The sequence below is a fragment of the Ptiloglossa arizonensis genome, chromosome 3 (genome assembly GCF_051014685.1).
Source record: "Ptiloglossa arizonensis isolate GNS036 chromosome 3, iyPtiAriz1_principal, whole genome shotgun sequence".
NCBI classification, from domain to species: Eukaryota; Metazoa; Arthropoda; class Insecta; order Hymenoptera; family Colletidae; genus Ptiloglossa; species Ptiloglossa arizonensis.
The window spans coordinates 1,938,289-1,950,530 of record NC_135050.1 but is presented as its reverse complement, the minus strand read 5'-3'; the positions used below and the strand labels follow the sequence as shown (position 1 = coordinate 1,950,530).

Below are 12,242 nucleotides of genomic sequence, written 5' to 3'. Positions count from 1 at the left end.
AATTGATGAAAAGTTATCTTAGAATATTATATTTAATTGTATGTACAAATCCATATGCTTCTAAAACTTGGAATTGTCAAATAACTTCCGGTAATTAAATCACAGTATACATTTTAATGAATGCATAACAATTTTTAGTACTCGAATAATTATCTAATGCTTCCTGTTATGAAAAGTATAGTTCATTTTAATTACTTGAAATATTAATTTCCACAAAAGAAAGTGAAAATTGAATTACGTTAAACATTTATATATTAACAAAAAAAATTATATACAATAAGTATAAAGAAATAACTCACATACATATATACCTATTTTTCATTTTTTCATTTCAGAGAATATTTGAGAAATTTTGACTTTGCATTAATAACAATCTAAATTATCGAAATAAAAATAATTCGGAAATAATATGTATCTTTATTAAGGATGGACAAAATATACTTTAAAATTTATTCAAATGATAAATATCTGAATAATTTGTACATTATTTGTAGTCAAATACGTAAAAATTTATGTTATTCAAAATAATTATTTTGTATTTTAGATACTCTATGGCCAGCATTCATCTAAATTTCACCCTCAATATAACAAATTGTATTACATCCTCAAGATAACAGTTGTTATCACATTATCTGATTTCTCTCAGAAATTTACATTATAAATTAATCTAGAAAAATCTATTTCTTATCTTTTTCCACTTAAATTTTAATATAAAAAAGATCAATAACAATGTGATTCTATAACTATAAAATAAATCTGCTTTCCTCAATAATTTTAACCGATTTTTCTCATAACCTATTGTTTATTTAGATAATAGTCATAAACATTCCTAAAGTTCTTACAATTCCTAATAGTTATCTTGGCAAACATTCACCGAAGATTACCTAAGTTGATTTTTTCTTTGACTCGACTCTAATATAATCATTTAATAAAACATTAATTAAAAATTTTAGTGAGACAAAACCAAGTTGAAGAAATGTTCCTAATAACATACGAACAAAGAAAAAATGATAATTTTATGTGCAAGTTTTTGATTTTATTTCAAACTTCCAACTTAAATTATAAAAAATTATGCACCCGTACAGTACACCAGAGCCATTAATTTTTTTCGTGTAAAAAGAAAATCACCAGATCTCGTACCAACCAAAACAATGTCCGAAATGGGACATTTCATGGTACTAGAGCTGGTAATTTCTTCCTCGTACTGGAAGAATAGATCTTAGTGTTCCAAACAAATGCAGATACCTTAAGCATAGATAGATTTACATGCATAGATGCATTTAATCACTGTTTTTAGTTAAGCTGAAACATCTAATATTATTAGTAAAGTTCTTTTTTTCTACTGTTTACAATTACATTCAGTACAAGTTGAAACAATTGTATATAATTTTATTTTTATACATATATAATCATTGCATTATTTATATACATAAGTTATAAGTTATCGAACATGTACATAGTAATGTACACTTCGTTTCAAATATTTGTAGATATATATGTGTGAGTATATATATTTTTCATAAAAAACAAACACCAATTTTAAGCACTTTCAATTTTTATGGTATCTGAATCATTTAATTGTTTCTCATGGTTTCCCTGAGATACTTCACGTATAACTTTTTGTATAAGTCTTCCTTGGATGTTCATTTTATAGTCTCCGTAGGTACAATAACATGCATAAATTAATGTTGTTAGAGCATAACACCCCATTCCTATATACATGGATTTTCTTGGATGACTTGTGAATAAAAATCCAATTAATCCACCAGTTACACCACTAGAGATACCATACAAAAGAGAGTCTCTTTGGCATTGTGTTTCAATAATTTGAAATCCAAAAAACGAGCCTTTTTTCTTTTCTTCCGTTTCTTCTAAATTTTCCATACTTTCAATATCAATTTATAAATCCATAGATTGGTATTCTTTCATACAAGCTTTCGATAATTATTATTTATCTATACAACCTTTAGAATTGCACGTTACTTAACAATAAAGTAATACGATAATTATAAAATGTAATACTATGTGGCGCCACTAGACACTTTGAAGTTGTATCATCAGCACAACCATTTTTCATTTAAACATGAAATTACTAGATATTAATAAAGATTGTCACAGGGTCTTTTGAAGAAAACCTATTGATGGAAAAAGAAACAAATTTTCGAAATGATAACTAATTAAAAAATTAACTCTAATAAAGACACGGATCTAATACAGACGTTAAAATTAAATTATTATACAGGAACTGTTTCTATTTAAAAGTATTTCAATTAAAACACCATGAGAAAAATAAAAAGAAACAAAAATAAGACCGTTAAAAATATAAAGAACTTAGAGAACATTAACTGAAATAATATCGCACTCTCTGACAATAATAATAAAGAAATCATGCCACTATATAGGGACATTTTGTATATTAAATGGTTGGCACTTCTACCTAACCATTTCCGAGTCCTTTTCACGCGATCTGGATATCGGCAAGGTACACGCGATTAAGAATTTGGTTTTTAGCTGAAAACAAAATTCAAATAAATCAAAAAACATTAAATATTATTTTATATGTTACTCAAAACATTGCAATGTATTAGATGAATTGAGATTTTTTCCTGGATCGCATTTAAGAAATTTGATAAAATTGGATTTTATATCACATAATTTTCTTCTGAGGTTTGACAGCATATTGTAATTTGCTAAGTTCACTTTTAAAACAGCATTTTTGAGTATATTATAAGTTCGAAATAAAAGTTCTATTATAATTAAAATTATCGTTAAATAAAAAAGTAATATTGAATTTAGAAACTAGATATAAACAATATCTTAACCTCTTAACTTTTTTCAGATGTTCACAGCTAACGCTAAAATAATAAAGAGTGGTGGAGCTGAACCTGATGCGTTCGAAGCTAGCATTTCTCAAGCTCTTTTAGAGCTGGAAATGAATAGTGATTTGAAATCACAGTTGAGAGAATTATACATCACTAAAGCACGCGAAATAGAAACTAATAACAAAAAGGTAAAGTAATATTTTCTTTATTATCGTTAAATTTTTAACTAATTTATTATTATGATGTCATATTTATTTAATTGTTTTGATAAAAATATTGTGTAAAAAACAGTATTTTTAAAAACATACAATCTTTATTTTGAAAAATAAGAAAGTAATTTTTGCATTATTATGCTGTTATGTGTGAACCATCAATTACATTTAAAAATAAACATATTATTACAAATGTGGCATAAAATAATATTTGTTATAGTGCATTATTATATACGTACCTATGCCAAAGCTAAAAGCTTTCCAAAAAATTCAAACAAGACTTGTACGTGAATTGGAAAAGAAATTTTCTGGAAAACATGTCATGTTTGTTGGTGAACGTAAAATTTTACCAAAACCAACAAGAAAAACACGTACTAAGAATAAACAAAAGAGACCAAGAAGGTATGTCTTAATAACATGAATCAAATTCATGGTTTTGTATCATGTATAATAAAAATAATATTTTTCAGCCGTACCTTGACTGCAGTATATGATGCATTATTAGAAGATTTGGTGTATCCTGTTGAGATTGTTGGTAAACGTATCAGAATTAAACTTGATGGTACACAACTCATCAAAGTTCATTTAGACAAAAATGAACAAACGAATATTGAGCACAAGGTATTTTTAATAATTAAGATGGCCATAATATAAAGTGTTCCAGAAACATTCTTGCGAAATAGCATATTCATACTTTTATGTTTATATTTATTATATCTAATTATATTTTTTGTTGGTACTTGTTATAAAATATTTAATATATTGTTTTCTTCACAGGTTGATACCTTTGCTGCTGTGTATAAAAAGTTAACAGGTCGGGATGTAACATTCGAGTTCCCAGAAACCTATGTATAATTTGTTAAAAAAATAAAAACATTTGAAATACCCTTTTGTTATTCTTTCTTTTTTCAGTTCTTAGTTGGTATATTTCGTGTGTAAATAATTAGTAATGATATTTATCGTATTGTAACTGTTAATAAATTATGATTTTTTGACATTTAATAATTTATTTTTCTCATCTACTTGTAATTGTTATTTTTATAATATAACAACTGAAGAGTATCCAAACTCTCATTTTTGTAGTTTTTTGTTGTGTAATTTTGGATATAAAAACTTCATTGTATTTAATAATGCTTTTTTTTTATTAGAATAGTAAATTACATTTATACAGTTATATAATTGTGTAATATTTAAAGATAAAGGCTTATTAAAAATTGAATATTTTTAAATGTGAAATAAAAATGATCTTCAAAATTGAACATACAATAGACGTATATCTCACATGGTATATCTGTAAATATTAAGGTATACTATGTACAGTTTGTAAAATTTACACGCATGCGCATATAGTCATATTCAGTAACTCCTAGTAATCTGCAAAGTGTCTCAAGTATCGTTTTCGTGGTATACGTTGATAAGACATAAAAAATTGTTCCATTTTAAATGGTTATAGATACAATTGTATAGAACAATTGGTTTGTTTATAATTAAGTATACAACGTTCAACTCTACAATTGTAATTATTCAAATTTATATGTAGAGCTTAACCTCGCAACCATTTTGATGATACTAAATATTTGTCTTTGATTGCTGATTTAGAAACTTTAATTTTGTACATACATTAGGAAGAGTTTAACTGAATCGAAAAATCGTCAATATTCCATAACGAATTACTATATGTTAATAGTTTTCAAAAGGGATTTTTCATGTACAATTCAAAGTGACAAATATTATTACATAGGCACTAACGTTGACTTAATTTTGAAGAGTTATAATCTTAAGATATCAAATATAAAGCTTAAAAAGCGTTTCTAACAAATTTAAATACTTATTTTACGGTGAGGAGTGTATAAATCGTTATAAATGTTAAACATTTCTAAAATTAAAGATTTTAAAGAAGGTGCTTAAAAAAATTTTTTGTGTTATTGTACATATATCTGTCACATAATTTCTTGTTCATAAAAATACCATTGGTAAGGTTTTTCTTAAATATTCAATAACATATGTGTATATGTGTGTGCATTATACAGTATATATTATGCAATAATTATGCAACAATATATAGTACTATTGTTTATATATGTAAACATAAATGCTAACCTCTTTCACTTACAGTTCTTAATATGACTATATATAAAGACATCAATTTTTTTTAAATCTTTCATTTCGATATTAGTTATTTTACTATGATAATAATGTGAAAAAGAACAGCAGTATGTCAATGAAATTTATTTTGAAATGTAGCTAAGTAAATGTATTATTAACATATTTATCTTTTATGTATTATCTGGATAAATACTACTAATTCCAAATATAATAGGAAATAAGTAATTATTATTACCTAAAGTACTTCTAGTTCCTTAAAGAATTAGAAGTTTAAATTTTTTAAACATATTTTCCTTTTTAGTTCAAAATGAGTTCCGGATTTATATCAGAAGCTGAAATTGCAGAACAACGAAGGATACGACAGCAAGAATGGGAACGTGTACGAACTGCAGATCAGCCCCTAGGTTCTTATTATTTATTTTATTCTGTGTTGTGTTTTCTCCTTTACATGTAAAATGAACATTATGTTATTTACAGAAATACATTGTATTGATAACCAATTAACAGATTCAATGCATATTTTACAGATAGGACTGTAAAAATATACATGGACATTTTTTTCTTGTATATTTTTAGTGACTTAAATTAAACATTATTATAAATAAAAAACCAAATGCGAATGTTTTTATATGGAAAATAAAATTTTGTAAAACTGTTATTAAAATCATAATTTAATAAATGTTACTCATACATTTGATGTAAATGTAAATAGTGATGTATATTGTAAATATGTTATACATAAAATTAGTAATATTATAATTGATCTATTTACAAAATATGTGAATTAAATTTGTGTTGAAATATAATTCCATATAATTAATTATTATTAAATCTATTTTTTAATTTTTGTAGAAGCTCCAGAAGAAACATATGATCCTAGATCTTTGTATGAACGATTACAAGAACAAAAAACTAAAAGAGATGCAGAATATGAAGAAGCACATAAATTAAGTAAGTTTACAATACAGCAATGCAGTTATAGATAAAGATGTATCGCATTTTTAATATTTTTAAAACTATACAGATTATACATACTTTCATTTTAGACAATAATTTCTTTAATTTTAGAAAATATGATAAAAGGATTAGATGATGATGAAGTAGAATTCTTGGATTTAGTAGATAGAACTAAATTAGAAGAAGAACGTAAAAAGAATCTTGAAGAAGAAAAAGAAATGCGCGACTTTAAGGCAGCTGTTGCTTCATTGCAAGAGAAATCATTAAACGAAAAATTAAAGCAAGAATTAAAAAATCCACAAATTATAAATAAAAACGTTTCTTCTGGAAGGTAATATTTTTCATAAACTTACAGAGTAATTATAATTTCCTTGCAATTACATTTTACTAATATTATTATTACTATTATAAACTTATTGCTATTGTGTAGTTTAGAATGTTAGGAAGTGAATTCTATTTTTCAGCAGTCGTACATCACAGTTAAAATTATTGGCTGGTGTTGTAGTCAAGCGTTCTGAAAAGCAAAAGCAGGGTAAGACCGTATTCTATTTTTATTACATTGAATGTTACATAAAATTTTAAACAATTCGTTAACAATAAATTATGTTAATGTATATCTGCAACTATCTAATTCATAATAATAATAATAATCATAATCATAATAATGAAAATGAAACTACATTCCAAGCAGTAAGAAATTGAAAGCAGCATTTTAAATAGTTTGTATTTTTTTATTCTAATGGAATTTGAATGTTGTGTGCCTAGGAGATGTTATACGTGGTGTTAAAAGAAAGTTATCAACAACTGATGAAAATAAAGACATACCTGAAAATGAAGATTGTCAAGTAAAAGAACAGAAAGTAACTGAAGACTTAGAACCTGAAACCAATACACCTAAAGATGTTCCTTTAGAAATTAAAAACATAGTGAATGAAATGGGAGGGATGAAATGTATTGGAATCCTTCCAGGACTTGGTTCTTATGAAGATTCTAGTGATAGTGACTGTAGTTCAGATACAGATCAAGATCCAGAACCAAGTCATACTAAATATGATCTGTTAGGTCGGGAAATAAAAACTGTAAAGGAAGAAGTTATAAAAGAAAAGAGCTGAATGCGAAATAGTTGTAAACACCTTTTTATTAAATCGTAAATTACTATTTTGTTTTACAATTCACTATAATTGTAATATATAAATATATTTTTTGCAGCGATTTTTTAATATTTTATGTTTATTTCATACTCTAAGTAATTATTGAAATGCTTAAGTACATCTATTGTTCAACATTTTTAGGAAAAGTAGTTTGCACTGTATAATATTTCTTTTTTGTATGTTTTGAGTTTTTTGTGTATGTATTATTCTTCATCAATAGTGTCTTAGGTTTCTTCCAGTTTTACATATTCTACGTTTACAGATTTTATTATGTTGAATAAGTCCGCGAATTCTTGCAATTTAAAATCACTATCTTCAGGATTAACCAAGGTTCTCCTTGTCAGTTATCTTAGTTGGCATTGGTCAAGCTTATGATTTTACACTTAAACAGCAAAAATCCTTCTAACTCATTGTACAATAATTTAAAAAATAATTCTTTAGCAGTAAAAATATAGGTTTAATGATTTAATCAAAATGATTGTTTTGAGTTTTAAGAAGTTCATTCAATTATTACATTCATCTCTTAGATATTTAAACTATGAATACTGTGTGAACATTGTTTGCAAGGAAGCAAGGAAGAAATATACAACTACAGTATCTTGAAATAATCACTGTTGTAGTCTTGCTAATATTAGAAAAATAATTTCTACTATTATGATAATTTATTTATAAGTTGTATAATATTGTACTATATGTATATGATTGATATAAATTTCTTATAAATTAGAAATACATTTTATGTCAAGATATATTAATAAAATTATAATATTTATATTAATTTATAGTTGAAAATAATATGAAAATTGAATACAATATTATAATTCTTAGTACAAGTTGTTGAAATGATTCGTATTTGTCAAAAAAGGGAAAGGAGGTAATAAATAATAGATATTTACATTTACTTTAGAACTGTACAAAAATCAGATTATTCTTATATTGAAATCTGCGAGGTATCTAAATAAAACGGCTATACTTACATATGTTGAGCTGTGTTTTTTGAAAAATCCCTAATAAAAATAAAATTGCATCATACAAGTTACAGTGAATTATACAATGATCAATTAGTAATAATAGATTAATATATCACGAATGATAACGTTATATATTATAAATTTATAATATTAAATCTAAATTACATGATTAACAATTTGTATCCTATGTATTCTATGATAAAAATATCACAATGTCATAAATAAAATTCTTTAAACTAATATAATTTGAATAAATATTTTTGTATTCTGTATACAAGGCAACAAGTATCCGAAGCTTTGTACCAAAATAAAATGAAGATCAAGAATTACGAAATTGCATACAAAATACACTAGGTGTCAGAAATAATGGATTGATACTAATATTAGCGCATGGACATTAACGGACTTATAGCAAAGGTAGTGTCATAACCATTTTAGAACAGACGCGTTTAACAATAAGCTGAAGCTTAAGCATCTTATTTTAACTCCGATCCGTTACCGTGGTACCGCAATGACGGCTAGTGCTACGCTACTTGATGTACGCACAATACGTGAGTGTCTCCTGTAGAAAATTAGTGTATTGCGTTTTGTTTTATGAGCAAAACGTCCTGCAGAAACAAAAACGTGTGCACTCGTTTGATTTCTGTTTTTCGACAGTGATGTGTGGAATGCGACATGCACGTAAAAGGTTTCACCCACAGCATGTCTGATCTAGGACTCACTTATTCGTAGCCGACGTAATGAATTACGACATCATGTGCCACTGCTATCTTTTAGATCTTTTATAAAATTTTAGAAAAAAAGCTATTATAGTATCGCATAATATAAAATATTATGTTAACTACGAGACAAATGAATCTAGATGCCTATGACACTACCCTTGCTAAGAATCAACTGACATTTCCATGTTGATAGTAAAATGAGTCCACCACTCTTAAGCCTTTTACATGTATTTGCAGTAACTGGTGCAATAACTCGGATACAAAGCCTTAAACGCAACTTTTTTTATTCTTGATTTTGGCATTTACAATTACCGCTTAAATTTGTTGACATTTGTTGCCAATCAAGCTATATATGTAATGAAATTTTGAATATTATGTTTTATTTATACATTTAAATATAATAAATTTACTAAAATGTATTATAAAATAAATTAGTCCACTTCTATGCTCATTAATAACATGAACAAATATTTCACATAAACATATGAAGCAACAGCAAAACTGCTTAATACTGTTATAGTAAAATTAGAAATTAGGTTTCCATTTTTGAGTTATTAATACACTATTAACTTAATAAAGAATTTATCCATTCATCATTTATATCTTCAGAAACACTATAATCACTACTTAAAAAGTCTTCTAAGACAGTATCTATATTGAGACTAGTATTTACTACTGAAGATGTTATGTTTTCTTGACTTGGGATATTTGTTACTGTTACAGAATTGTTACTTTGATTTGATATACTTTCATTTGAATTCCCATTTTTTGTACAATTTGTTAAATCATTTTCTATACCTTGTATTTTAGGATTAGACTTCATATTCAAAAAATTGATACTATTACTATTAATGGAATTATTTGGCTCCATTTTTTTCTTAATAGCAGTAAAACTGAATTTCTCATACTGTTTACCACTAGTTACATTTCGTTTTAGTGGTGTACTTTTCATTTCTAATGTATTTGATTTTATATTTACTATACTTCCAGTAGTATTATTTTTGTAATCAGTGTGTCGTAAACTAGATGTTACAGTTTCAGGAATTGTTGTACTTACAGGTATTTCAAAAGATAATGTTATTGGTGGCAAACCATCTATTTCCATCATAGTTACACTCAAATTAGATTTTGTTATTGCTACTTCATTATTGAGTTCATTATTTTCAAATGGCTCTAAAGTTACTAATTTTTCAGATTCTAATAAATCATTGGAAAATAGTTTACCATTTGTTAAAGACAATGTTTTATCACCAGTACCATCTGGAGGCTTATTAATACTTAAAACCTTTTTATTTAAATCTTGGTGAATAGAATGTTGATTTCCTATTATAACATTAGAAATATCAATATTGGTTTTTTCAATGCTTGTTATCTTAGGAATTCCTCTTACATTGTTCATAATTTGAGTATTTTGTGCATAAATATCTTTTTCTTCTTTGACATGTATGTTTAATGAATTTATAAATTCATTTTCAATTTTAATATTCTTTGTGCTGTTATTAACCAATTGTAAATTACTGTCATTTAAATTTAACCCAATTGTACTGGCTTCTTCACAACTATTATTAGTTATGTTATACTGATCTGTACTATTGTTATGTGATAATATATCTGATTCTTTATCATTTAACATTTGTATATCACCAATTTTTGTTTCCACTACATTAGTGCTATTATGTATATTATCAATACCTTTGGAATGATTTATATCTGAAATGGAACTAGAAATACATTCACTTGATGCATTTTTAACAGAAGTAGCAGATGCATTACATAATGTTGGTTTCGTTGATGTTATAACAGGTTCTTTTAATTTTGGTGTTGCCTTATAATCATTCCAATAGCAAGACCATATTTTTCCCACTATTCTTTGACAGAATACAAAATCTTCATAGCCAAAAGGCCATATACACTGAAATATAAAATAAACTAATTATTTAATATAAATTATAAGTAAAAAAGAAATGTGTAATATAACTATATCAAACGTTCAAGAATATCTTTTTTTGTTGTATAAGGTTATTAAACAGCATTTTTCTTAAGAAAAACAGAAATGGCTATTCAAATATTAAAATGTTCAAAGCAAAACTTATTCTACGATTTAAGAGAATATGAATATTATATATACAAAAATATACCTTTTCTTCTTCGCATACCCATACACCTTCTTGTAAATTAATTTGCAACAATTTGATTTTCTTCTTTACGCCGTTTTTTAAACATATTGGGCATAAGTTGTCTTGCATTTCACAGAAATAATTGAATGCTGAAATTTAACTAATTTTACAAGCTTTAATACTTTAAATTGTAAATAATTATTTTTTTACATATAAATCACTTCTTCATGCAATTATATTATATTATGTTTAATTCACAGGATTTCATGTAAATAAAATCACGTGACTGTACAGGGCCGAACTGCAGAGAGCTATGTTCTGAATCAGTGGTATTATGTGGACTAGGTTTTTTTGTAAATGCGCTTCGTAAAAATGTGTGGTATCGTATTACCCAAGTTTTTAGAAAATCAATAGAATATGTGGAATAAAATGAGGTAAAATGTATGTGTGTGCACATGTAATATCATACATACGTTAATATACGTGCAAATATGATTATGAAATGTTATATAATTTATGTAAAATACGGATATAAAATATAAATCAAAGAAGGGTAGGATGTTGAAATAACTGTTTAAATATATTATTTTGATGTAACTTAAAATAAAAATATTATCCTTGTGCTAGGACCGACAAGAACTAATTTCAATGATATTGAATATAAACGCTACGCGATCCATCTGTTTACCAATGTTGCTCCAAAGTGGTGTATTACTAAAAATAAATACAAATACAATAGTTTTTACGTAAGGTGTTTGAAAGAGATGGGATAAGCTGAAATTTACAAATTGTTTGAGAAAAGAAAAATCGAAAAATCTTTTATTATTTTGCAATTTGAAGCTTTATTTCCGGGATATAAACAATTAAAGCTTTTCACCTTCATCAACATCATGAACACATGTTTTTTGCATGTACAAAATGATGAAGAACTTTTCGGTTTCTCTTCTATGTAAAATTTGCATATTTTACATTGTCCCATACAAAATCCCATTTATTTTTTTGAAACATCTTGCATAAGTTACTACATTTTTATATAAATAGCAACATATCATTTTATTGTTTTATCGTGTAAGCGATTAATAAGAAAAAATGCATAGATACTAAGTGAAACAATAAAAATAAATATATAACAATATTAAAAGCATTAAAAAATAAATTTAAATAATTAATCAGATCAATTTGAT

The 12,242-nt window shown here is 25.7% G+C and overlaps 4 protein-coding genes and 1 long non-coding RNA gene across 11 annotated transcripts; 3 read left to right on the top strand and 2 right to left on the bottom strand.

The window, feature by feature from the left end:
• Positions 1-1,373: 1,373 nt before the first annotated feature.
• Positions 1,374-1,988, bottom strand: L(3)87df (cytochrome c oxidase assembly factor COX20 lethal (3) 87Df). Its single transcript, XM_076307167.1, has one exon. The coding sequence runs from the start codon at positions 1,882-1,884 to the stop codon at positions 1,540-1,542; it is 345 nt and encodes a 114-aa protein (XP_076163282.1). The 5' UTR covers positions 1,885-1,988; the 3' UTR covers positions 1,374-1,539.
• A 448-nt stretch (positions 1,989-2,436) lies between these two features.
• Rps7 (ribosomal protein S7) lies at positions 2,437-3,921 on the top strand. Of its 2 annotated transcripts, none has more exons than XM_076306117.1 (5): positions 2,437-2,482; positions 2,840-3,010; positions 3,255-3,436; positions 3,505-3,655; positions 3,812-3,921. In XM_076306117.1, exons 2-5 carry the CDS (start codon positions 2,840-2,842, stop codon positions 3,887-3,889), a joined length of 582 nt encoding a protein of 193 aa, XP_076162232.1. In that variant the 5' UTR covers positions 2,437-2,482; the 3' UTR covers positions 3,890-3,921. The 2 variants fall into 2 exon arrangements, with proteins under 2 accessions (XP_076162232.1, XP_076162234.1); XM_076306119.1 differs by lacking the exon at positions 2,437-2,482 and adding an exon at positions 2,513-2,667.
• Positions 3,922-4,407: 486 nt separating this feature from the next.
• Positions 4,408-7,309, top strand: LOC143144619 (PSME3-interacting protein). Of its 6 annotated transcripts, none has more exons than XM_076307218.1 (6): positions 4,408-4,550; positions 5,442-5,544; positions 5,993-6,091; positions 6,209-6,428; positions 6,565-6,629; positions 6,863-7,309. In XM_076307218.1, exons 2-6 carry the CDS (start codon positions 5,448-5,450, stop codon positions 7,207-7,209), a joined length of 828 nt encoding a protein of 275 aa, XP_076163333.1. In that variant the 5' UTR covers positions 4,408-4,550; positions 5,442-5,447; the 3' UTR covers positions 7,210-7,309. The 6 variants fall into 6 exon arrangements, with proteins under 6 accessions (XP_076163333.1, XP_076163327.1, XP_076163331.1 ...); XM_076307212.1 differs by having other exon boundaries at positions 6,562-6,629; XM_076307216.1 differs by lacking the exon at positions 4,408-4,550 and adding an exon at positions 4,701-4,872 and having other exon boundaries at positions 6,562-6,629.
• An 864-nt stretch (positions 7,310-8,173) lies between these two features.
• Positions 8,174-11,475, bottom strand: LOC143144618 (uncharacterized). The gene is made up of 2 exons (XM_076307211.1): positions 11,080-11,475; positions 8,174-10,853 (listed from the first exon to the last, which is right to left on the bottom strand). The coding sequence occupies exons 1-2, from the start codon at positions 11,185-11,187 to the stop codon at positions 9,507-9,509; spliced, it is 1,455 nt and encodes a 484-aa protein (XP_076163326.1). The 5' UTR covers positions 11,188-11,475; the 3' UTR covers positions 8,174-9,506.
• On the top strand, positions 8,670-11,685 carry LOC143144621 (uncharacterized). The gene is made up of 2 exons (XR_012991469.1): positions 8,670-8,843; positions 11,319-11,685. It is a non-coding gene; the product is annotated as an uncharacterized LOC143144621 (long non-coding RNA).
• Positions 11,686-12,242: the final 557 nt, after the last annotated feature.

What these genes read in the sequence shown, in the direction of transcription:
- Rps7 (XM_076306117.1), top strand. Translation starts at nt 2,840, where the DNA reads ATGTTCACAGCTAACGCTAAAATAATAAAGAGTGGTGGAGCTGAACCT. An exon ending in TAGAAACTAATAACAAAAAG is followed by an intron (nt 3,011 to 3,254) that starts GTAAAGTAATAT and finishes TATTTGTTATAG; the next exon opens with TGCATTATTATATACGTACC. An exon ending in AAACGAATATTGAGCACAAG is followed by an intron (nt 3,656 to 3,811) that starts GTATTTTTAATA and finishes TTTTCTTCACAG; the next exon opens with GTTGATACCTTTGCTGCTGT.
- LOC143144619 (XM_076307212.1), top strand. Translation starts at nt 5,448, where the DNA reads ATGAGTTCCGGATTTATATCAGAAGCTGAAATTGCAGAACAACGAAGG. An exon ending in TGAAGAAGCACATAAATTAA is followed by an intron (nt 6,092 to 6,208) that starts GTAAGTTTACAA and finishes CTTTAATTTTAG; the next exon opens with AAAATATGATAAAAGGATTA. An exon ending in AAAAACGTTTCTTCTGGAAG is followed by an intron (nt 6,429 to 6,561) that starts GTAATATTTTTC and finishes TCTATTTTTCAG; the next exon opens with CAGTCGTACATCACAGTTAA.
- LOC143144618 (XM_076307211.1), bottom strand. Translation starts at nt 11,187, where the DNA reads ATGCAAGACAACTTATGCCCAATATGTTTAAAAAACGGCGTAAAGAAG. An exon ending in GGGTATGCGAAGAAGAAAAG is followed by an intron (nt 10,854 to 11,079) that starts GTATATTTTTGT and finishes TTTATATTTCAG; the next exon opens with TGTATATGGCCTTTTGGCTA.